The 23,053-nt window shown below is 38.8% G+C and overlaps 2 protein-coding genes across 3 annotated transcripts; one reads left to right on the forward strand and one right to left on the reverse strand.

Moving 5' to 3' along the window:
- Positions 1–18: 18 nt before the first annotated feature.
- npl (N-acetylneuraminate pyruvate lyase (dihydrodipicolinate synthase)) lies at positions 19–6,160 on the reverse strand. The gene is made up of 12 exons (XM_074668304.1): positions 6,006–6,160; positions 5,699–5,789; positions 5,415–5,488; positions 3,347–3,434; positions 3,174–3,231; positions 2,470–2,545; positions 2,188–2,280; positions 1,944–2,089; positions 1,783–1,829; positions 1,626–1,710; positions 1,489–1,528; positions 19–1,331 (listed from the first exon to the last, which is right to left on the reverse strand). The coding sequence occupies exons 2-12, from the start codon at positions 5,776–5,778 to the stop codon at positions 1,183–1,185; spliced, it is 936 nt and encodes a 311-aa protein (XP_074524405.1). The 5' UTR covers positions 5,779–5,789; positions 6,006–6,160; the 3' UTR covers positions 19–1,182.
- An 805-nt stretch (positions 6,161–6,965) lies between these two features.
- On the forward strand, positions 6,966–22,121 carry edem3 (ER degradation enhancer, mannosidase alpha-like 3). Of its 2 annotated transcripts, XM_074668244.1 has the most exons (21): positions 6,966–8,216; positions 8,298–8,343; positions 8,623–8,723; positions 8,925–8,964; positions 9,211–9,323; positions 9,500–9,653; positions 9,976–10,110; positions 12,349–12,454; positions 12,663–12,760; positions 13,069–13,194; positions 13,282–13,365; positions 13,604–13,687; positions 14,144–14,268; positions 16,533–16,704; positions 16,810–16,955; positions 17,037–17,181; positions 17,349–17,540; positions 18,838–19,003; positions 19,208–19,393; positions 19,782–19,829; positions 20,830–22,121. In XM_074668244.1, the coding sequence occupies exons 1-21, from the start codon at positions 8,059–8,061 to the stop codon at positions 21,216–21,218; spliced, it is 2,814 nt and encodes a 937-aa protein (XP_074524345.1). In that variant the 5' UTR covers positions 6,966–8,058; the 3' UTR covers positions 21,219–22,121. The 2 variants fall into 2 exon arrangements, with proteins under 2 accessions (XP_074524345.1, XP_074524346.1); XM_074668245.1 differs by lacking the exon at positions 19,782–19,829.
- Positions 22,122–23,053: the final 932 nt, after the last annotated feature.

The raw sequence follows: 23,053 nt of genomic DNA on the forward strand, positions 1-23,053 counted from the left end.
TGAATAATGTCTCACAGACACATTTTTTGAACAAAATTTCCCTTTCAGTGGCATTTAAAAAGTGCATGCTGAACTAATTGCACTTAAAACAAGAATGCCTTGTTTGCAAATAATCCTATGTAACAGATCAGAGGTTTAATTACCCTCTTGTTTTTGAACTGTCAGACTTTTCTTAATGAAAAAGGGTTAGTATCACTGCCTTCTCTGTCTGTTTTTCTCCCTATAAAGAGGTTAGCTAGTGGTCAGTTTTTTATTAATAAGATTTTCAAAGAAAAGCATTTTTCATTCCTTAGTTGGCATCAGTAACATTTAACAAACTTGAAATACAAAACTAACGAGAAATTAACTATATGATCATTTTTTGAGTGTGATCACACAACAGCAGTGTATACATGGACCCAAATATTCTGCTTGCATTCAGAACGAATTTAACCTTTGTATACACCTCATTCTGAAAGAAAAGTGCCATTTAATCGGTTTCACAGGGGTGGAATATTCCTTTCCCCAAACAGATTGAGGTATCATGTATCCACTCAAATGGAAAGTTGTCAGGGTGTGTTCTTTCAGGGCATGCTCAGATATGACGCAACTAGAGACGTTCCTCAATTTGTTTACGTTTGTTTGGGCATGCCACATTGACTATTCTGTTTGATTATAGCGGCGCATGTAGACTAGAGATTGGAATATCCCTTTCCATGTATACTATTGTTTTTGGAAAAGTCATTCAGAAAAGTTCCATTCGGAAAGATGAAAGACTTCTCATGTAACCGTGACTATGACACGTGTCACAATGAGATTATGAAATTCAGCAGAATTTAATACTGCTAATTTGTATACCATTCATAATACTGGTTTTAGTTTCTTAAATTAGTATATCACATGTATCACATGTTAGCTAGGTTAGACATTACCCTTCAGAATAAAAGCTGTAACAAAATGATTAACACTGAAAAATTGGACTTTCTTTCAACACAGGGTCAAACTGTGAGTCATAAAAAATATGTCAAGTGAAAATTTTTCATAAAAATATCTCAGAGTGTCAAATCAAGAAACACTCTTGAGAGATAATTTCCCAGTAATATAAAAGTTAAACATATAAAATGACCTAACAATCTAGAGATTCTTTTTTAGAGATGCTTAGATTTAGAGATGATTTCACTCTATGTTGGATTAAGATTAAATCTATGAAGACTCAGGGAAAAGGCTGTGGAACTTCTGCGCAATTAACTGAGCATTTTCAGGAGGACACGGCATCACAGGGAGACGAGGAGGACCCAAAGCCAAGCCGGACAGCTCGGCCATCAGCTGCTTGTTCACTCCAAGATCAAAACCTGTCAACGACAATTCAACATGTTTACACAGAAATCTATCCCTGACATTGTTTCAGGTGGGCTTCAAAAATCCTGGTGCAACACCTCACTGCTATGTTCTGGTTATTGTACATGTTCATGTTTGGGCAGAAAATGATAAGAACACTGTATCACTCACCAAATTCCTTGGCATATCTGATGAGATCCTGCATCTTGTACTAGTTGGGAAAACCAGAGAAATATGTTTGTCACTAGACCTGACTAAAATATTAAAGATGGAAAAGTCTAAAAAACAATGATAATAAGAAACTGCACCTGTATCCCTCTGGCCTCTGCTAGGTTGCCATTTTCAAGTGCAGCTAAAAGCTTGTTCATATTGCTTCCAGCGTAGTTATATGTGCTGTGATAGAAAAGCAGATGTAATCAACTGTTAAGCACAGAGTTTAAAGAGAGACAGAAGATCCAAACTGACCTGCCAACTGCTCCCTGAGCTCCCATAGCCAGACCTGCAAGCAGTTGCTGCAGCAAAATGAAAGCAAAGTTCAAGGTTTTTTAAGGTGGAGGTTGGACTCTCAAAACATCTTTTTGCAAGTAGTCTGCTGACCAAAGAAGATGGAGAGAGAAAATGCTGACCTCGTCCACGCCGTATAAGAATGTCCATTGAGCCGGACTGTAGCTGACACAAAGGCCAAAGTCCATCAGGTTTGTGTCGGTGAACTTTACACCTCTGAAGGAAGGAATGAGACCCTCAATACCCTCCAGCACATCTCTTATTGGCACTGATGAAAACAAACAGACCAACTTGTATTACTCAATATGATTTGTTACAAGATATGCCTAAGAACTCTCTTACTGTCAATCATTTCTAAACACTAACCCTGTACACCGGTAGTTGATGGAGTGTGATAGTAATACAGGGGCAGAGATGGAGCAGCTGAAGCCACCTCTTGGAGAAACTTCCTTAATGCGTCTAAGAATGAAAAGAAAAGAAATTTACATTAATCAAGTGCACTAGTTCATAGCAACTGTACAACTAGGCTTGAAAAGCATGTTGCAATGGAGCATGTGAAAGTGTTATTTATTTTAAATGTGTGTGTAAACTATGATGTTATGACTAAGGTTGACAATGAATGCATTTCAAAGTCAAACCATCACATGCCTGCATGTTTGGGCTTCAAGAAGAAAGGAGCCATGACTGCGATTGCATCAGCCTCAATCTCTACAGCATGGCGAGCCTTAAGAGATAATAAAGAAAGAGAGAAAGGAAATGAAAACAGCTAAACGTGTCACATTGTATGATTTGTGTTTTAGCAAGTTCTGTTTGAATAGTCAATTTGACAAGTACTTGTGTGAAAAAAAAATTAACCATTTAGGTGTTATTCTTACTGCGACTTCTTGAAAATTAGCATTGAATTTCCAGAAAGAAGTGTTTATGATTTAATGACAGCAGCCTTTTGAAAGGGCCAAAATGCAACTTCAGTTGCCCCTAGTCCTCAATGGGATAGAATACATTTTTCAAAAACAGGTTTAACGGGTTTATTATTTATCATTTTGATGAAATAGAGGTCTCTGAAACTTGTGTATCAAATATGATGGGTTTGGAGTTACAGGGTTAAAATAAAAAACAAAGCCTGCCCCATTTCCCTCATTTTAAAAAGTCACAAGTCAGACTGTTGAAAGAAAGTGGGAGGACATTTTATTGGTAAACACTATTTGAGAAGCTATTTTGTCTACAGAGGGACTAAAAATGACATAAACACATGGTTTCACGTGGGAGCTTTAAAGCCATTCGTAAAAAGTAAAAAGACAGATTACAATGGGAAACATACACTTACTATCGACGAAATGAAGGCAGTGACTCACCAGTTCTTGGGAATCTCTAAGACTCATGCAGCCGACGTGCACGATCACATGGTTCATTCTGCAGGGACACGTGCACAAATTCATTTCACAACCGGAATGTATTTATGTCTCTTGCACCTACCTAAACATATTGACACATCTCTAGGTTAAAAAAATTCAGTGACATGACTCACTTGCCCTTTGCTTTCTTACACCACTCCTCTGCAAGTGTCTTCCTCTCTGCAACAGTGAGGGATAAGCTCTCTCCAGTGGTACCATTGACTGGAAGTGAGTGAAACTTTGTCTTATTGAAAGGTATGGATTCACATCACAAGCAAGACAAAAATACTTGACCTGAGAACATTTCATGCATCATGCAAAATAAGTTTAGGGATTAAAGCAAGGTGAAAGCTATGATAAAGCAGGGTATAAAAACACAGGTATATATAAAATAGACCTTCCAAAAACAATATGAGGCTAGTTAAAAGAGACCACAGTCCACCATCATGAAGGCTGATGAACCAATACAAACCAGTTTATGTAGGCTGTAAGGGCTGACTGGTGCATTGAGGGTGAGATGAAAATTAACTTGACACCATCACTACATTCAAAAGCACACATGTCCTCTGTTGCTTAAGAGCACAGACATTGTCAGCAGAAAAAAGCAGAATGAAACTTATAGTGGCACAAAATGGAGTGAGTCATCCAGTGTTAGAGAAATGAAGCTAAAAAATCATCACTTTTTTAAACCCAGGAAACACTGACAAGCCTTGATCAATAGGGAGAAAAGGGAAAACTTTAAATATTCTCCTAATCTGTTTTCAATCAAAGGACAGTTGAGCAAGAGTGACGAAGCAAAACAGGGCATGCGTCAGCTTTCATTGTAAATTAAGGCTACTGTAAGAAGTGTTTAACTGGTTATGAAACAGGCTGTTGTCAACCCTGATGCCCATTTATGACCTAAAATAACAAACAAGACCATCAGAAAAAACTATCACAATTTCTTCCTTTAACATTTTGTGCCTGTTAAAGTGCAGTTAGGGGGTAGATGTCAGATCTGACAGTATGCTGAAGAATATTAAAGTTTTTTACTTTTCCATAGGAAATAGTAATTGATATACTGTATGTTAGTGTGAGGATAAAACTCATTAGATGAGTTTTCATTTTTTTATTGTTATTAAAATACAGGAGCTCTTTGAGTTACAAACGAGTGCTGGTCCTACGACCCATCGTAACCTAAAAGTCAGATTTTTACCCTTAAAAACCCCCAAAATCTCTAAATAGCTATCCAAATACATGCATTATACTTCATATTCATGGGAAAAAAAGTACAGACAATCAAAATAGACATTTAAAATAAATTAAAATAAATATAAAACATAATAAAATACAGTATAATAAATCTAAATAAAAAATAACCTTGTCTATTTTCTTACATACATATATTTTTTGTTGTCGTAAAGTCGAAACAATGTAAGTTGAGAATCATGTACGTCAGGGACCTCCTGTACTTAGAATTAAACAGAAAATATCCATACAGAAGCTTTGATAAAGATTTCTATAAAAGCCTTTTGAAGACTTTCTGAGTGCAATTTTAAAAGTCTCACTTATACATGCCCAATTATAATACCCAATTTAAAATGAGATGATCAGCAGATGAAATATTATTTCTAAATGCTATTTCTCAGTTTCCCTTGCCTGGGTCAACCTGGACCACCTTAATTTACAGCACAGAAGTCCCTGTGATTACACCACAATGGCCATGTGTGTGGGTGTGAAGGGTTTTGCATTTGCCTTAGATATCAGGGTACAGGGATACCCTTTATTTCAAATAATCATTTTGTATGTTTATAAACAAAGGGAAATTTACACTCATCGACATCAGGTCTATTTTTATCATTTTTGAGAAATTTATGTTTACATATTAGAGCAGGGAAATCACACAACGTTAAAACCACTAAAAAATGACTGCATAAATTTCTATTTTCAAAGGGTTCTTTTTGAAAGACAGACAGGTTTGTTTACCTGCTTAACTACTCACCATCACGTGATGCTTCTGACGAAGACCCCAGAAGAGGGTTGAAACTAGTTAAGCAGGTAAACAAACCTCTCTTTCTTTCAAAAAGAACCCTTTGAAAATAGGATATAAACTAAGAAGACAGTATGAACCTTTTCAAGCTGCAAAAATTTCTGTTGCAAAACTGGGGAGGTGGGGGTGGATGAGGTGAAAGATGTGAGGAAGGATTCCACAGGAAAACTTACCAAATATACTGTTTACTCCTTGCTTCTGTGTCAGGTAGTCAATGTAGGGTCCGATCAGTGACAGGTTTATTTCACTGTTTTGAGAAAAAATTTGAGTATTATAGGCTTGGTCCTATGTGCCTAAAAATAGACTACCAATAATCCCAGGGAGTCACGGATTTCAGCTGTATCCTACCAAAACTAATGCTTTCTTCTCTAGTTTTTAATCCCCTTCCATTGGAACATAATGTGCCCCCAAATCAGGGCGTAAAAAAGAACAGGAAGTGTCTCCAAAGAATACTTACCCCTGTGTAGTGAACGGGGTGAATGTGGCTGCAACAAGTCCTGATGGCTTCTTATCATTTACAACAGCCATTTTTGACATAGGTAGGATACCTGACATTTGAAAAGAGGTATGTTAGGCAAAAATGAACAGGAATGAGACCGGGAGGCGACATGAAGAATGGGAAGTTAAATGGGAAGTCAGCAGACACATCACTGTCATTTGCCAGAAAAACAAGTTTACAACCTGATTCAACTGAGCCAACGTCAGAACAAGACGTAAAGTACATTAATACATTAAGCCATCTGACTGAGGACATGAATACTTACCCCTTAATAAATTTTGTTGAAATTTATTTACGAAGTTCTACCTCTCCTGTCAAAGCGAAGATCCTTCTGTGTGTGGGCATCAATAATCTTTAAGAACATTGCTTACACAGACATTGGTTGAGGGCTTGTTCGTGTATTGTCATGTGAAACCACGAAGCATCAACTGACACCGCAAAGCTTCATGGGATATGTAGTTACTTATTGAATAAACAGTGATTTAATCACACTAGCGTTGTATATTGATAACGTAAAAACCTACATACATGCCAGTGAGTCAACAACAGTTGTCATGATTCGAAGTTAAGATTGAGAGGTCATAATGTGATTAATACTCAACTTTGGACACGATGAGTTCAGAGCTGTAACTATTATGACACGCATACTTGGGGTTGACGTGAAAAGGACCTCATGTACCATGACTTATTGGTGTATTGCTAATGACAAGCTGTGTTGTAATATTATTATTATTATTATTATTATTATTATTATTATTATTATTATTATTATTATTATTTTTATTATTATTATGCGCATTTAATGAAAAAACTGGAGCCTGCAACTCTTAGTCCCACTTCTTTTCTGAAAGGTCACACTTGTTCTGTAGTCATTGTTATTTGAACAAAAAAAAAAAAAAAAAAAAAAAATGAGGGTAAATCATGATTTTTGGAAAACTAAACTAAACTCAAACGGGGACAGTTAGGATATGTTTTTCCCCTTTGAAAGGACTTTCAGGTGACAGCGTCGCCTGCTTTATAGAGCCTTTAGGTAATTTTACGACTAGTTATTCAGAAGCGCAGGCTGAATATGCTCGACAAGGGAGTTTGCTTTCACAAGATAATTTCACAAGTACTAAGAAAGAGGACTTTTTTTCAAGCAGCATAAAAAGAAAAAAAAATGTGTCGCCTGAAATAAAATATCAGGGCGAAAAAAAACAATGTTCCAGGAAGCGGATATGTTGACGTTTTCGACGCAACAGTATCCGGTTGTGAAGGCAGGCTAGTAGGACGATTCTTTAGCTTACGGCAAACTGTAGAAGTTACATCTCAAGGAAAAAAAAGATAATCCGGTTAAAGCTGGTGCCCAGCAATGGAGGTAGTTTTCGATTATTTGTCTTGTATTTTTGGTCTATCTGTCGTCTCCAGTCGGGCTAGTTAGCAGAGGTGGCTAACTGGCTAATTAAAGCTTGACAAGTGGTCGGCTGCTTCTTGGACTAGCTGACGAAACATAGCTGTCATGATGGGAAAATGATTAACCTATCAAAGGTTTGTAGTTAGTGAGGTAACGGGGGCTGGTGTAAACTTGGTTGGTGTTTTTCTTTCTGTTTCATGGGCTGTAACGTTTGATTGTGTGGACTAAGTAAACGATTTGAGGGTTTCAGGAGTGTAATTGTAAACACGATCAAGACAGGGGTTGTGCTCTCAGCCCAGTTTGCTGTACAGAAGGTCTCCGATATGACGTGTCTGTTTAACTCTGAAGCTAGAAGCACCCCGCACTGCCGTTTCTTGTTACTTACACGTCGTAAATTATAGCGATGTAAGTTACATATTAAGAAAGTATGATCCATAAATATAAGCAGAAAACCATGTAGTGTTGTTCCTCGAAACGCCACAGTGTCACACGTGTGTTTAGGTCCGGGTTACAGTTTGGAAAAGTAAACAGGTGTGACAGTCCAACCTGTTAACAGAGCTTGTAACCATACTGCACTACAGCTACTGCCGGGTACATCTCTGTAAGTTCCATATCAATATGTCGTTACTTGAATTAGCAACATTCCTTTGAGCTGTTTTATAGCCATTTTGGTGACTTGACATTTTGAAGCGCACAACGTAACTGCTCCCTGATTCATAGTCCTGAATGTGATGCTTTTTTTGAGACGCATGGATGAAAAGTAATTTGCGTGGAAACATCATCACTTCGGTCAGCAATTTTCTATAAAGAATTGTCAAAAGGTGCTTTAACATGAACTTTGAGAGTACAGCTTTTCTGAGGAGGTAAAGGATCTGGTTTCCTAGATATCTGTAATTTTGCGCTGTTTTTGTTGAGGGTAGTGGTGATGACTGAGTTTGCAAAGAGCCACACTGTAGTTGTATGCATATTTTTGAGATCCGGCCCAGCTCCCACAATGCCAGTTCTGCTGTCCTTATTGGTGCTGCTTGGATCATTGTGCAGCCCTGGTTGGGCCATGACACAAGAGGAAAAGAGCAAGCTGAGGTGAGTCAAGAAAACACATTTAAAAAGTTCCCTCCTGAAAAAACGTTCTGAAAGCTGACTTGTTTGTGTGTCTGTATAAAGGAACCAAGTGGTTGAGATGTTTGACCATGCATATCAGAACTATATGGTAAGTTATATATTCTCTTTGTACTTCACATGAATTTCAAGAGCAACATTAGCCTTAAAAACATATTAAATTCGGGAACGTTCAGCTGCTTGTTATTTGACTTGGATGATTTTGTTTGTAATTGCCTATTTTGTTATTTGGTGCATGTTTTTTACACCGTTCATGAAATTTTTTGCATGATTTTTATTCAAAAACCCTTTCCAAATTTCTAATAAGAGCTAAGGAAGAAAAAAACACTTAATGAAACATGGCATTGAAGTGTGATTTTATGTCCTACAGGACCATGCTTACCCAGCAGATGAGCTGATGCCTCTAACATGCAGAGGAAGAGTACGTGGACTGGAACCCAGTCGAGGGGATGTAGATGATGCTCTGGGAAAGTAAGAAGCACAATGTGTTTGTTCCTTAATACATGATGTAATAACAGGTCAGTGATGGCGGATGCTCACTGGTGTCACATACCTGGTTGAGCTTTTGGCAGAATTGTTGGGTGCATACTCTATAATAACTATAATTATGCTGGGTAACATTTAAACAATTATCCTTATCCCCATTCTGAAATAATGCTGTCTCCCTGAAAGGTTCTCTCTAACTCTCATCGACACCCTGGATACTCTGGTGGTGAGAATTTTTTCTCTTTGTTCACAATAATTTTTAAAGTTACGTTTAGTGTTTTACAAGCACTCTACAAGATAAGAAAAACTATTGTCTGACTATTATTGCACAAGTTTTCAATAGAGCTTAAGAAAAAATAAAAGGGTTATATTATATACCCTTGCATTATATAGATATTATTAAATAATAAAATAATATCTTAAACTGTATGCACTTCTGGTTTCGATTGCATGTTTTTTCCCAATTTGCCAGCTTCTGAACAAGACAACAGAGTTTGAGGCTGCAGTGAGGAGGGTGCTGACCGATGTGAGGCTTGACAATGACATTGTGGTGTCTGTGTTTGAGACCAACATTCGAGTTCTTGGGTGAGACTGGACTACACTATAATAAACCTAAATTTAGTAAACAATGCTTTACATTAAATTTTCTCTCTGGCAAACAGTTAACACAGCACTTGTTTGAATATATTTATTAAAGAAACCCATGAATTCTGCTGGACTCAGTTCTTAAAACATGCTTTTTTGTTGTCATGTCTGTTCAGAGGTCTGTTAGGAGGGCACTCCATGGCTTTGATGCTGAAGGAGGGAGGACAGAACATGCAGTGGTACCAAGATGAGCTCCTGCACATGGCCAAAGATCTGGGTCTCCGACTGCTGCCAGCCTTCAACACCAGCAGTGGCTTGCCTTATCCCAGGGTGAGATGTACAACAAGTTTATTAATTTTGCATCTACTCCACATCAGAGCATATGTTCATTTTGAAAAATTCTACAAAATAAAAACAACTCTTAAATGATCTCAGTATCAAACTCTTTAAATCTTATGTGATTTGTATATAATCACACACAAGCTCAGCAACTGTATGACAAATCTGCATCCTCTCAGATCATGACCACATAGTTTCATTATCCGCTTGACTGCTCGCAGCTGTCACATCTTTTGAACCCAGATATTTTCATGTCTGACTAGTTTTCATGCACTGTCTTTCGTGTTTTTATATATTTTATTTCGCTTGGCAGGTGAACTTGAAATACGGTGTCAGGGGCCCAGAGACGAGAACAGGCACGGAAACAGACACCTGCACTGCCTGTGCAGGAACCATCATCCTGGAGTTTGCTGCCTTAAGTCGCTTCACTGGAGACCCTGTGTTTGAGGTAACAGCATTTTCATCAGATATTGATTGATACTAACAGATATTTTTGAATCCAATACTCAAACAATGTCATCACATATAAAGATGAGAAAGCAATGCATTTATGAAAACCAGCGTATCTACTGCAAAATAGCTCTAAACAAGGATTTGAAACTTTTTTTTTCAGTGTCAGAACAAACTGTAATGCTCTTCAGCCTAGAGTACAAAACAAAGTTTAAGTTTTTTTTGTGCTTGCACAGCAAACATTCCATCACCACTGATAATAGCTTGTAAACACTGCGTACCTATTTGAACTGCCACGTAATCAGCATTTACTAGCCGCACCCTGCAGGAGTCATAATTTGTTCTCATTGTGTGATTTGTAGACCAAGCTACTAATTTGTTCTACTTGTTCTACTAGTTCCTCTAAACCATTCTGTTTTTTGAAAGCATATTCATGATAATGTTGGTGTCAAGGTCCAACCCTGCCTGTTTTTTGGAAACAGCTGAATCGTCAGGTTTCCTGCCTGACATCTGCACTTCTGCATTTCCAGGCTGAATAGGTGATCCACATGTATCAGGGATAACCTGAAGACATTTTAAAAGTGTGTGTGTGTGTGTGTGTGTGTGTGTGTGTGTGTGTGTGTGTGTGTGTGTGTGTGTGTGTGTGTGTGTGTGTGTGTGTGTGTGTGTGTGTGTGTGCGAGTGTGTGTGTGAGAGAGAGAGAGAGAGAGAAAGAGAGAGAGAGAGAAAGAGAGAGAGAGGGAAAGGTCTCATGGTGAGGTCTGCACTGCGATGAATATGTTTTATCTCAATTTTTTTTTGTTTGTTTTTGTAACCTTTTAGGTAGGGCTGAACAATTAATAGAATTTGAACCGACATCACAATGTAACAGTGTGCAATTTTCAAATTGCCGAGTCTGCAATTTAAAAAGATAAAGTTAAAAAAAAAAATCATGTACTCAGACTTGGAGGGGACATTGTAACTTGTGCTCCTTCTTCCTTAAAACCAGCAAAAGTCCAAATGCTGTTTTTCTGGAAAATTTTTTACACGTCTACAAGGCTTGAAGTTAAATCAATCAGTCAATATTCTTCTGTGATTGTGATAGTTAAATGAAGATATATTATTCGTATCAATTCATGCTTCAATCTATTTCATTTCATCTTAACATGCAGGCCTGGCCTTCATAGTATAGAATGGTAGAAAATGATTTATTAATTGTTTTTAGTAAATAATGCAAAAGACCCCCCCCCCCCCTGCAAAAAAAAAGCATGCTAAATCGCAATTGCAATATTGGTCCAGATAAATTGCAATTATATTATTTTCCAAAATCGTTCAGCCCTACTTTTAGATAGTAAATAAGACATGTCATTCTAGTCGAGTTATATAAAACTGCTATCTCTGCTTAGGGGAGCCTACAGCTGTAGTAGTTCTGTAGTGTTGAAATAACTATTGAAAATGAATTAAATGATGCTAATGGGTGCTTTATGCAAATTTAAAGTGTTAAAATTTTCAGGTATTGCAGCATGAGTCAGTTTTTCTTAAATCTTTATTAAAGAGGGGATACTCCTATACTTTAAACATAGATGTGATGATTATGTGATGAGGCCATCATGCAAGGATCTCTTGACTGGTTTATATCTTGTTGGTCTGCCCATACCACTGCCCCAGACAGACCTCCAGAGAGCTGGCCAATCAGAGGGAAGGAGGTTTGTGGAGCAGGGAGAGACGGCAGAGTAAACAAAGCATTTCAGAGAGAGACTGAAACAAGGCATTTCTAAAACACCTGTGTGGAAACAAAATGCAAATGGGAATGCTTGTGGAAGTTCAAGTATCTCACTGTAAAGGAAACAAAAATTTGCAAATTGTGATAAGGAGTTAATGCTGACCCTGCTTCTAATAAATGCAGTGGACACATCTTTGTCTTATAGTTTTGCACATGGGTTAAGCAATCATGCCTATAGGATATTGGTATTGTTTTAAAGAACAGCACATATTTTCAACCGTGTTTTAGTAAAGCAGCTCAGTTGATATTGACAGCAACAAAAAGTGGAATAAGGGTGTAAGCATTTATGAAAATCTTTTCATTTTTTTGTTCTGTGCTATAGTGTAGAGGCCTGGCATCGTTTCATATCCTGGCACTTCGTCTGCTGATAGAGCACAGTCACTCTCTATAATCTTTCTCATGCCCAACAGTTACTGCGTATCGATTTTTCACTGTCTCAATCAATAATGCACCCTTCCTCACACTCGCACACAGGCCCATGCCCGGAGAGCCCTGGACTTTCTGTGGGAGAAGCGACAAAGAAACAGCAATCTGGTGGGAACCACCATCAACATCCACTCTGGAGAGTGGGTACGCAGGGGTAAGACAGAAGGAAGGAGGAGAGGAAGATGATAGGTGGAAAGGACTGAAATGTCACCAAAAAAATGTGGATGTGATATGGGGGGGACGGACACCTGACTACTTACAGGATTTGATATGACAGAGAGAGTATGTGAAGAAATTAGAACATTGCCCTTTAAGTCACGTTTCTGTCCTAAATTGTGATGTATAATTGGGTTTTTCTCCAGACAGCGGAGTCGGAGCAGGAATTGACTCCTACTATGAATACCTGCTGAAGGCCTATGTCCTCTTGGGAGATGATCAGTTTCTGCAGCGGTTCAATATTGTGAGGACAATTACACTCAGTCACACAAACACACTCACCCACACACACATGACTGAGATGAGAGTAAACGGGGACCTCTCTATCTCAGTGGTGTAACACTTAGTTTCATTTTTATTCTCAGGGTTTTGTGTCATCTTGGTTCTGAGGTTAACATTCAAATGATCTCTGAATTAAGTTCCTACATGTAGCTACCTTTCTTTCTAACATGTTTGAAGCCTAAAGTTTTATGCTGCTATATTTTTACATTTTGTTTAGCACCATAAAATATGACTTTATCTTGAATTCTGCCACTTTGTTTGTGCATTTAGCACTATGCATCTATAATGAAATACATCAGTCAGCCTCCGTTGCTGCTGGACGTTCACATCCACAAACCTCTCCTCCCTGCTCGCACATGGATGGACTCTCTGCTTGCTTTCTTTCCTGGACTACAGGTCAGATGGAAACACATTTTTCCTTCTATGTTGGCTGATGGCTTTTCATACTTTTTTTACAAACTGTTCTCACATTTCATGTCTCAGGTGTTGAAGGGAGATATTCGGCCAGCCATTGAGACTCATGAGATGTTGTATCAAGTGACGAAGAAACACAACTTCCTTCCAGAGGTAATCTCATTCTCTCTAAGTATCCATCCTTCAAACCCATTTTAAACCCTGGAAATGACAGTTTTGTTGAACTGTGGAGTCAAATATTCTGTACTGCTTGTGTTGCCAGCCCAAAATGTTAAGAAGTGAACAATCTTGTGTTTCATGGGACACAGCTGCATTTCATCTTTGTATGCTGTTCTAATTACAATGCTTGGATGGTGTGCTGACCTGTTCGTCCTTCTCCATTTATCCTCAGGCCTTCACTACTGATTTCAGGGTACACTGGGCCCAACATCCCCTGAGGCCTGAGTTTGCAGAGAGCACCTATTTCCTTTACAAGGTAATTTCTCAAAGAAGCTTGACATAATGCAGACGCTCTCTTTCACTTCCACAGAAGAGTAAATGTCTGTACCATACAGCTGGCCTGCACCAATATTTGTAAAATGTTTAAAAGTTGAAGTTTGATATCTAATTCCCTCTATTTTGCCTAATTCTCAATGCACACCAGAAGTCCCCTGCAAATTTTAGAGACACTATCTCCATTTCTGCAGTAATGAAGCAGCCTCAAGCCAAACTGAGCACTAATGACAGTTCATCATTATCATAGCATAATACCATGCCTTCTGGTGTCTGGTAGAGATGGAAGAAGGAACATAGTGTGATTAAATGTTGTGATCACTTGCCTTTGAACTGAAACTTGGAGCTTTGTGACAGTATTTCATGAAAGCAGTCTCCTCAGGCCATGTACTGTTCTCTGTAATGACCACGTTTTGTCACCGTGCTCTTGTCCTTTCAGGCCACAGGAGACCCTTATTACCTTGAAGCAGGACGCACCATCATGGACAACCTCAACCGCTTTGCTCGTGTACCCTGTGGCTTTGCTGCTATGAAGGATGTACGCACAGGGAGCCATGAGGACAGGTTGGGATAAAAACATTTGGTTCTTGTATTGAATGTATTTTTATGCACCAGTTTGTTATTTAAAAGAGACAACACCGAAAACATTTTGCTCTTCTTTCTTCGGGGTAGATTCAGGAGTCTCTTTTGTAAAACAGCACTGCTACTACATCGATGTTATGCAGTGATTGCAGCTAAATATTACTTAGAAATGACTCCTTCAGATTAAAGAGCCCACTCGTTATATAAAGGCAGCAGAAGAATGCCACACAGACTTGACTAAAATCTTAATGGGTGCATATTAGTCTAAAAAAATGACTACAAACATCTATTTATATTGACAGGCACATAATGGGAATTTCCACACTTCAATATAAACAAGAAATAGGCTGAACATTTGTTACACTGGATACTTAGAGCTCTGGTCATTGGAAGGAATCTGGAAGGAAAAAAACAGTCTGACTTTTCATCACTCCAACAATAAGACCGCTAAATGGTCAGAAGAAGTGGTCAGTGCTGAATGAAGTGCAGAAACTATCATGCAGATAATTTCCACCTTTTTTGGGACAGCCCAATTATTGGGCCCCATTGCTTGTGTATAGTGTAAAACATTAATCCAATCATGGGTTTTGAGATTGAACATGATTTCTGGGGAAAGAAACAGTGTAAAGTGGGTATGGAATTGCCCATTTTAGTGTGCACAGAGAATATCAAAGAACTAGGGATGGGAATTGATAAGATTTTGTCAATACAGATGCCCTTACAGATTCTGCTTATCGATCTGGTTTTTTATCAATTCCCTCATCAATTCCTGTTAGGAATTTTCTTGGTACAAAAAGTAGCTTTACAGGTTTTCTGTGTCAACAACATTTAATTGAGTTTATACTGTAAGTGAGTAAAATGTAATTGGTCCCTGAGTCTGGATATTTCTGGGCATAATTATACAGAAACAGGTAAAAATTTCACACATTGTGACGTTGATATACTGTGTTGTAATATATTAATAATTCAAGTAGGCCATCTAGTGTCTCAAAGTGGTTATAGCAATGGTTTAAGTTGTTTGGAAGCTTTCCGTAGTTATGAAGTCAGCCATGAGCCTTTCAATTGCCTGTTAGCTTTTGGCATTTGAAATTCTCAGTATTTTTTACAAAGAGTTGATGTGATATGTTTCTGTGATGAAAGTTGAAATTCTATTCTGAAGCTTAAGTTATTCTGATGTATGCTAACTGCTAGCATATCAATGCAGTTTCCCATATACGTTAGCATGAGGCTTGCGCTATTTTGTTATTTTGGTAAATAAGGTGATTTATACCATTTCAAATGTACTGAATATGAATCTCCTGAGAGAGAGTAATGTACATTTCTTTATGAAGTCAGTTCTTTAGTAAAACTTCAGGCTGAAAATCCTGAATCAGAGTTTTCTTGGGAAACGTTATCGAACTGCTAAGCTAAGATAGCTGCAGCAAACTAGTCGATGTACAGCCCGGCGGCTCCGGCACAATGTAAAGAATTGATAAGGGAATCGTTATGCACAAAGGCTAACGATATCGATGGATTGAAACATTTCTAATCAATTCTCAACAGGAACTGGTTTGTGATTCCCATCCCTACAATGAACAATCTTTGGAAGTCTGTGCTGGACATGCCTGCTCAGAGCTCACTGTATGGTGTTTTGAGTCAACATATTTCCTAGATATATTGGCGCAAACTGAAAAGAAAATACACAAAAAAAACAGAAACAAACTGGATTGTAAGATAGCCCATATTTAGTCCTTCCTTTGATATTACAAACACTAACTCATAATCCCTGTCTGTTTTTTTCTTCTTCTTCTTTCTTCCTTTTATGTTTTCTGTAATATGCAAACACTAAATGGTCTTATGGATCCATTAACTCTGATGTGAGCTAGAGGCAGCACCAAAATGTGGTATAGGTTGCCACCCTTCTATCCACAAGAAACACCCTTTTCATAAGTTAATGAAGTCAAATCTGAGCAACATCACTGTGATGCTTTTAAATTGAAAAAAAAAAAAACTAGCTTGGCATTAAAATGTGACACATGCTTGAATTACGAGCCTTAATGATTTAAAATTCTCTTTCAAGCATAATTTACATCTTTTATTTACCACAAAAAGTAAACATCCTGTTTGACTTAAGTCAGGGGAACGTAGGATCATAAACACGCCACTGATAATTCATGAAAAAATCAACCAGCACTGATAGGATACAGTTGTTTGTCTTGTCATCTCTGTGTGCAGTCACTTACCTTACCTCTCTTCTGCTCTGTCAGGATGGATTCGTTCTTCCTTGCTGAGATGTTCAAATACCTCTTCCTGTTGTTTGCTGATGCTGAGGACCTACCTTTTGATGTGGAGGATTATGTCTTCACAACAGAGGCTCACCTGCTGCCCCTGTCCCTCTCCACAGCCCCTCACTCATCATCTGTTCCCTCGAATAGAACGGTAACACCTTGATATTATAACTGTACAAAAATCAAACAAACTGAAGACTATTTCCCTAATTATTCAGAAATAGGATCATTTTGTAATCTCTCTGTGATTCTTTAGTCAGAAGAAGAGCTCGATGATTCTAACTTTGATTGGACGTGCCCAAACACCCGCCTCCTGTTTCCTGACCCTGCCTTCCCTCGTAACCTGAGAGAGCCCATCCGTAGTGCTGTGGATAAGAGCTGCCCTAGACCTGCTCCTTACAGGTAACATCTTCTCCAGGTGTAATATATTTTTCTCAAACTATTCTACCATAATCTTAAATTTTATAATTTTACCCCTCTCAGGGAGCTTGGTATGGGTCGCCCTCCTCTTAGGGCTCAGGACTTCATGGCCAATAACCCTGAGCATCTGGAGCTACTGAGAAGGATGGGAGTCAGTCTTATCCACCTGAAAGATGGCAGGGTGCAGCTGGTACAGCATGCTACTCAGGTAAACAGCCAAGACAAAGATCAGCATAAAAACCACACACAAGGTCAAAACAATGACTCATCTAAATTGGAGGACAGTTCCAAAGTCCTGCTGTTCTTACTGTCCCAACTGTTTTCGATCCACTGTGTCTTATTCTTCCACTGTAACTCTTTCACACCCACACCTAGGCGGTGAGTGCAGTAGCAGCAGAAGACGGCGTACGTTTCATGCAGGAGATGATGGAGCTGTCCAGCCAGCAGCAGAAAGAGCAGTTGCCTCCCAGAGCCATTCAGATCATCTCATATCCGTTCTTTGGCAGGGTTGTGCTGACTGCTGGCCCAGCACAGTTTGGCACAGACCTGTCCAAAAGTTCCACAGGGGTGAGTGGGTTTAAAGCTGCCAGGTTTCACATCAGCACTTAACTGTCTTGTGATTGATTTCTTTTCCAAAGCCACTTATGTTTCTGTGATATTATAAGGAGGACATTTCCTCAGTCATTTTACTAATTCAAACAGAGGATGAGATGAGGAAAGGGGGCACACACTGAGCCTCAATACACCCTAGATCATTTCTGAAAAACTTATCCTCTAGGGATTGCTTTGCTACATTTGAACATACGGTGATGACTGCACATTAAACATGGGATTCCATAAGCAGTATTATTGCAGAAGGTCTGAGCAGGTTTAGTAGATGAATTCAGATGATTTCTCTAAATGAAGTACAAAGGAAATCTTATAAATCTGACTATTTAGCAAAACAATAATGAAAAAATGTTACTTTCACTTACATCAACTAGAAAAGCACTCAGAAAGCGCAGACCTCCACCAAGCATATTGTGATTGTCACCAACACTTTAGTCCTACTTTAATGTTATACTCCCTTTCAGCAGACTGTCTGCTACAATTTGGTGTTAGTTGCAGGTTGTACGATAATTTATTACCTGACAGAGTTGAAAATTATGATGACCCAGTACATTTTTCAAATTCCAGATCTTAGTATCCAGAATATTGCCAGGGTCTGGATCATACTTTTACATCTTTCTGAAATTATGGTGACCTTGTCTTGTATTATTTTGCAAAGCAATCTGACCATTTATTGTGGAGTTCTATACACATATGGTGAAAACGTCCCTATCTCACAATGATAAAGAATCTTTTAAAACCATGCTGGATCCAGACAGTGATCCAGATCCCCTCCAAAATTTAATCACTTCTTTTTTTATCACATTTTGAACATTTCCTAAAAATTTCATGAAGATCTGTTTGTTACTTTTTGAGTTATGTTGTTCACAGACAAACAAAAATAGTGACAGACAAACTCTCCCAAAAACACAACCTCCTTGGCCAAGGCAATAATGCATTGATCAATCCAGTACAGAGAAAAAAACTAGAGTCAATCAGTATCTACTAAAAGTAACAAACATTACATCAGAGTTAAAATATCTAAATGGTTCAGTTCATGTTGGTTTTATGGTCACATTAAGTTTAATATTGTCCAGATTTGCACACATCTGCTTCCTTTGTCTGCCAAAGGAAGGTCTGGGTGGAGTTATGGTCCAGGCAGGATTGACAGGGAGCTATTATGGATGCAGGGGGTGAAAACTTGGGATTTAACAATTTAATTTATCATCAATTTTTATTATTAAATCAGTGTTTCCTTTTTCCAACCTCCATTAAGGTACGAGGCTTTGTTACTGTGGCTGAACCGTACAGTGGCTGCTCTGAGATCACCAATGCTGAGTACATCCAGGGCCACATCGCTCTCCTTCAGAGGGGTCAGTGTATGTTTGCAGAGAAAGCCCGAAACATCCAGAAGGCTGGCGCCATCGGAGGCATAGTCATTGGTAAGTGAGAGCTGTTGACAACAAGAGATGGAAGATGACTTCCTGATAGCAAATAAATTAGATCATCATTAAAATATTAAGGAATAGGGTCCAATGCAATAGCAGAACTCAACTTGATTGTTTATATAAATTTGTTGTGCCTCTGATATTTTTAGATGAGATAAAGATTACTCACGATCTCTTTTTTCTTTTGCCTCCTCTCAGATGACAACGAAGGCAGCAGCAGCGACACAGCTCCCTTGTTTCAGATGGCTGGCGATGGCCGCAATACAGAAGATATAACCTTACCCATCCTCTTCCTCTTCCATAAAGAGGGAAACATCCTGTTGGAGGCACTTAAGGAGTACAGGGTAGTGGAGGTGCTGCTGAGCGACAAAGCCAGAGACAGAGGTGTGTGACATCCTTCCATCACACTCCTCTTAAATTGTTCAAACTCATCTTTTTTTCTACTCATGGCCTTCATTAGGACAGTCTTATCTGTTTCCCCTGCCTGAGCCTCATTATGTGCTCTGCTTCATAAAATAAGGATGAGCTGTAGGGATTCAGGCATTTTTTGCAGATCGTGACTCATTCCACAGCCACCCACCAGCTGTTTTTGTGATGGTGTATGGTGGAGGTTTACACCCATATCAATATTTTATCCTCACTGTTTTCCTCTTTATCCTCATTTACCAAATCCCTCTGTTCCCTGTGGTGGACTGTAACAGTGGCTTTCCTCTTCTGTCTCTTCTTGGTTTATCTTCTTTCTCCATCTCCCTCTCCCCTTTTGGATGAGCAGGAACCATATTCAAAGGTAAACCTTTACCTGGCAGCCTGATAGAGGACAGTAAGTATTCTATTTCTTCTTTCTCTGCATGTCATCCATATTTTTCAGCTTTTCTCTTGCTCATATTTCCGTTTTTCCTTACAATTGTGCTTTCATGTCTGCCTCCTCTTCCTTCTGCTTTTCCCTTTGGCACCTTCTCTTGCAGGATTGTATTTAATTTTGACAGGATGGCTTGGTGCAACCACAGTGCTGCTATTTGTCATTTTTTCATCAGTGCTTTAGAGCTGACAGCTCTTTGTGTGTGCTTTTGTCACTGGAACAAACCTAGAGCTACACTTATAAAGGTTGGATGGTAGGATGGCCAGTGTGAGGATATCCACCAAATATTATTTTTACTTTGTCTACTTTTATATGTTCCGCTTTCTTTCCACGTCTGCAGGCCTAATGCAAAGAAGCCTGAAATGAAACTATATGAAATCTGGGTCCAGTTAAAGACAGTTTACTAATTTCTTTAACTCATGGCTTGTAACTGGTGCCAAAATGACACAGTAATGACCAGAGAACCTGTGCTTGCCTCAACTTGAATTAAAAATCTGCACTGGTGCATTCACTAACACTTGGTTGTTCTTTCTTGCAGCCAATCACAGTGAATTCCTGTTGATTTTATAATGACACAGAATTTTCTTACACCTTCACACTGCAGTGAAGGAAGCGTCTACATTTTCAGAAACTAACATGTCTTTTTTAATCACATCCGTTCAACATTCACACTATTACTTTTTGCCAGAATTCTTTTCTCAGTTGACTCTCAGTTTGGTTGTGCAGTTATGTGAGAACTTTTTTTTTTCTGTGGGAAACATGACTCACCATCAGCATCATGCTGCTGTGGTTGACAGCCTCTGAAAGTGGGTCTATTTTTGACCAAGAAAGGCTTTCCAGAGGGCATGTTGTATAGATCACTGACTGAGGAGAAGGAAGAGGTGTGCGTGTGTGTATTGTGTGAGTCCTGCATATCTATTTCTATTTAGCCGTGCATCACACCCCCCTGCTTTCCTTTCAGGTATGGTTGTGCCGGAAGCGGGGGAAGAGCAATTCACTGAGAAAACGACTCCCACCTCATTTGAACCTATAAGCCAATCGCAAATGAGCACATTGGAGCTGGATGAACTGGCTCCAGAGGAGGTTTCTCCATTGCAGGAGGAAGTCAGTGCAGTAATTGAAGACACTAGTCCTGCAGAGGAAGGGACATCACCTGAAGAGGAAGTAAGTCAAACACAGGAGGAAGAGAAGGAGGTTGATGTGGTACAACCCAAGGAGGAGAGAGACTCTGAGGAGGGAGTGAAGCCTGAGGGCCACACAGACTCAAGCAGTCAGTCGGTGGATGAACTGCTGGCTGATTGGCGGGAAGACTTGGAGGCGTTCCAGCAGATGGAGAAAGATGAGCTCTGACAGTCGTCTGGCGCTTCCTGACCTGTGACTGCAGGTTTGATCCCACTGTGGGCGGGAAACCTAGAGGGGACACATCTTTACACCAGCCCGATGTGATGACAGCTAAGGAGGCTGTGGAGATGTCTTTCACGTGCCAAGAAAGCCCACATACTGTATCTCTGGACCATAAGGGAGTCCTTTTTAGCCTGGTAGACAACGGCTGAGACACCAGGGTTCTTACCTCACTTGCGCATACAGTTTCTGTTTATGTCATTACAGTGAAATGAATGAAGAGGACCAGATTGTGTGAAACAGCCTGTCAGTTTCTACTCTTATCTCACACTATTGTTCTCTCTATGCATCTGTGTCTCCTTTTACTCAAATCAATGCTGGTCCAACAAGTCATTCTAACTAATTAATTCATCGACCAATTAATTTTTCTCAAAAATGTGATGATTATTTGTGATGAGACATTAACTGTTGTCATGTTCTTGGTCCTAATCATATTGATGTATGTTACGGAGTGATTCATGTGGGGAATAAGCTGCAGGAGATTTTTATGGCTTTATGGAGGACAAACTCAACACCAAACTCTATCTCTGGAGGATTTTTGAAGTCATATGTAATATACATATGTATATGTTGAGATATAATGACTGACTATTACTATGAAGTGCTGCTGTGCTCAGGTTCTGGTTCACCCCCTGAAACTACAACCTCTGGACCACAACAGGGTGGAGAAGACACACCCTCAGCGACACTTTGAGATGGATCATACATCTGCAGGCAGCCACAGGAGGGCGCTGTGTGATTTGTCCATCATGCTGTTGCTGCAGACTGATTGAAAGGGGGAGAGATTAGCCTATAAGTTAAAGAGATAAATAAAAGTTGAGAGGGAACTCGGGAAGATTATTGTCATCCTTTGATTTTGTGTCATGCTGTTCAAACACTGTTCAGTGTTTGGTTAGATGTTTACAGCGTTATGTGAAAGATTGAGATGAATTTGGGGGTTAAACTTTCCCAGCATGATTGGTTCTAATAAGAGTTTTAGTTCAGAAAATCAAATGTCAAAACACATTTAAATAATTTTTTTTAAAAATACCCTCATCCAAAGTGTGTTGACTTTGAGGGGAGATATTAATGCATTTTATTTAATTCGGAGCAGAAAATCTTAGCAATAAGTCAAGATTTTTTTATAAGCATTTTTCCCAATAAACTTATTTGTCTGCAGATGCCCACATGGAACCACAGGAAATAAATTTAAAAAATTCTTAGTGCGCTACAAAGCATCACTGAAAAGCCAATTAAAGTAGGGATGGAAGAAGCCCACACATTTTTTTCAACTGAGTGGATATAGAAACACCGAGTCACAGTTAATTGTTGGACCTAATAGTTATTTTCAGAAAATAATACTGTTACACATTGGATTATGGTTTACATACTGACATGTTAGTCATATTTGAAAGCCAGCTGGTAAAGTACATTTTTATGTGCTAGTAGACTAGAATTCTAGCATTCTGATGTGGAAAACAACCTTTTAATATAGTGCATTTTTAACATAAAACAATCTTCGGAGTGGCATTATAAAGACACTTTGCTAATTTCAGTGTGTCATGGAGAATGTGAGGACTGAAGCTTGTTTTTTTGTGAAGACTCTTGTGTATTTCAAAACCCTATTTCAAACTGATGTCATTTCCCCATGTGCTTGTGTATTTGTGGAAATGTGTAGCTGGCATCTTTGTCAGATCTCATTATTCTTGGGGAAATTCTTGATGGAACAATGGTGAAATAAAAAAAAAAAAAAGTAAATAACACTAATAATCTATATAATATAGTGTACATTTAAACACTCCAGA

Source organism: Halichoeres trimaculatus, unplaced genomic scaffold (assembly GCF_033239565.1).
Source record: "Halichoeres trimaculatus isolate MK-OKI-2021-1 unplaced genomic scaffold, fHalTri1.1 fHalTri1_scaffold_4, whole genome shotgun sequence".
NCBI classification, from domain to species: domain Eukaryota; kingdom Metazoa; phylum Chordata; class Actinopteri; order Labriformes; family Labridae; genus Halichoeres; species Halichoeres trimaculatus.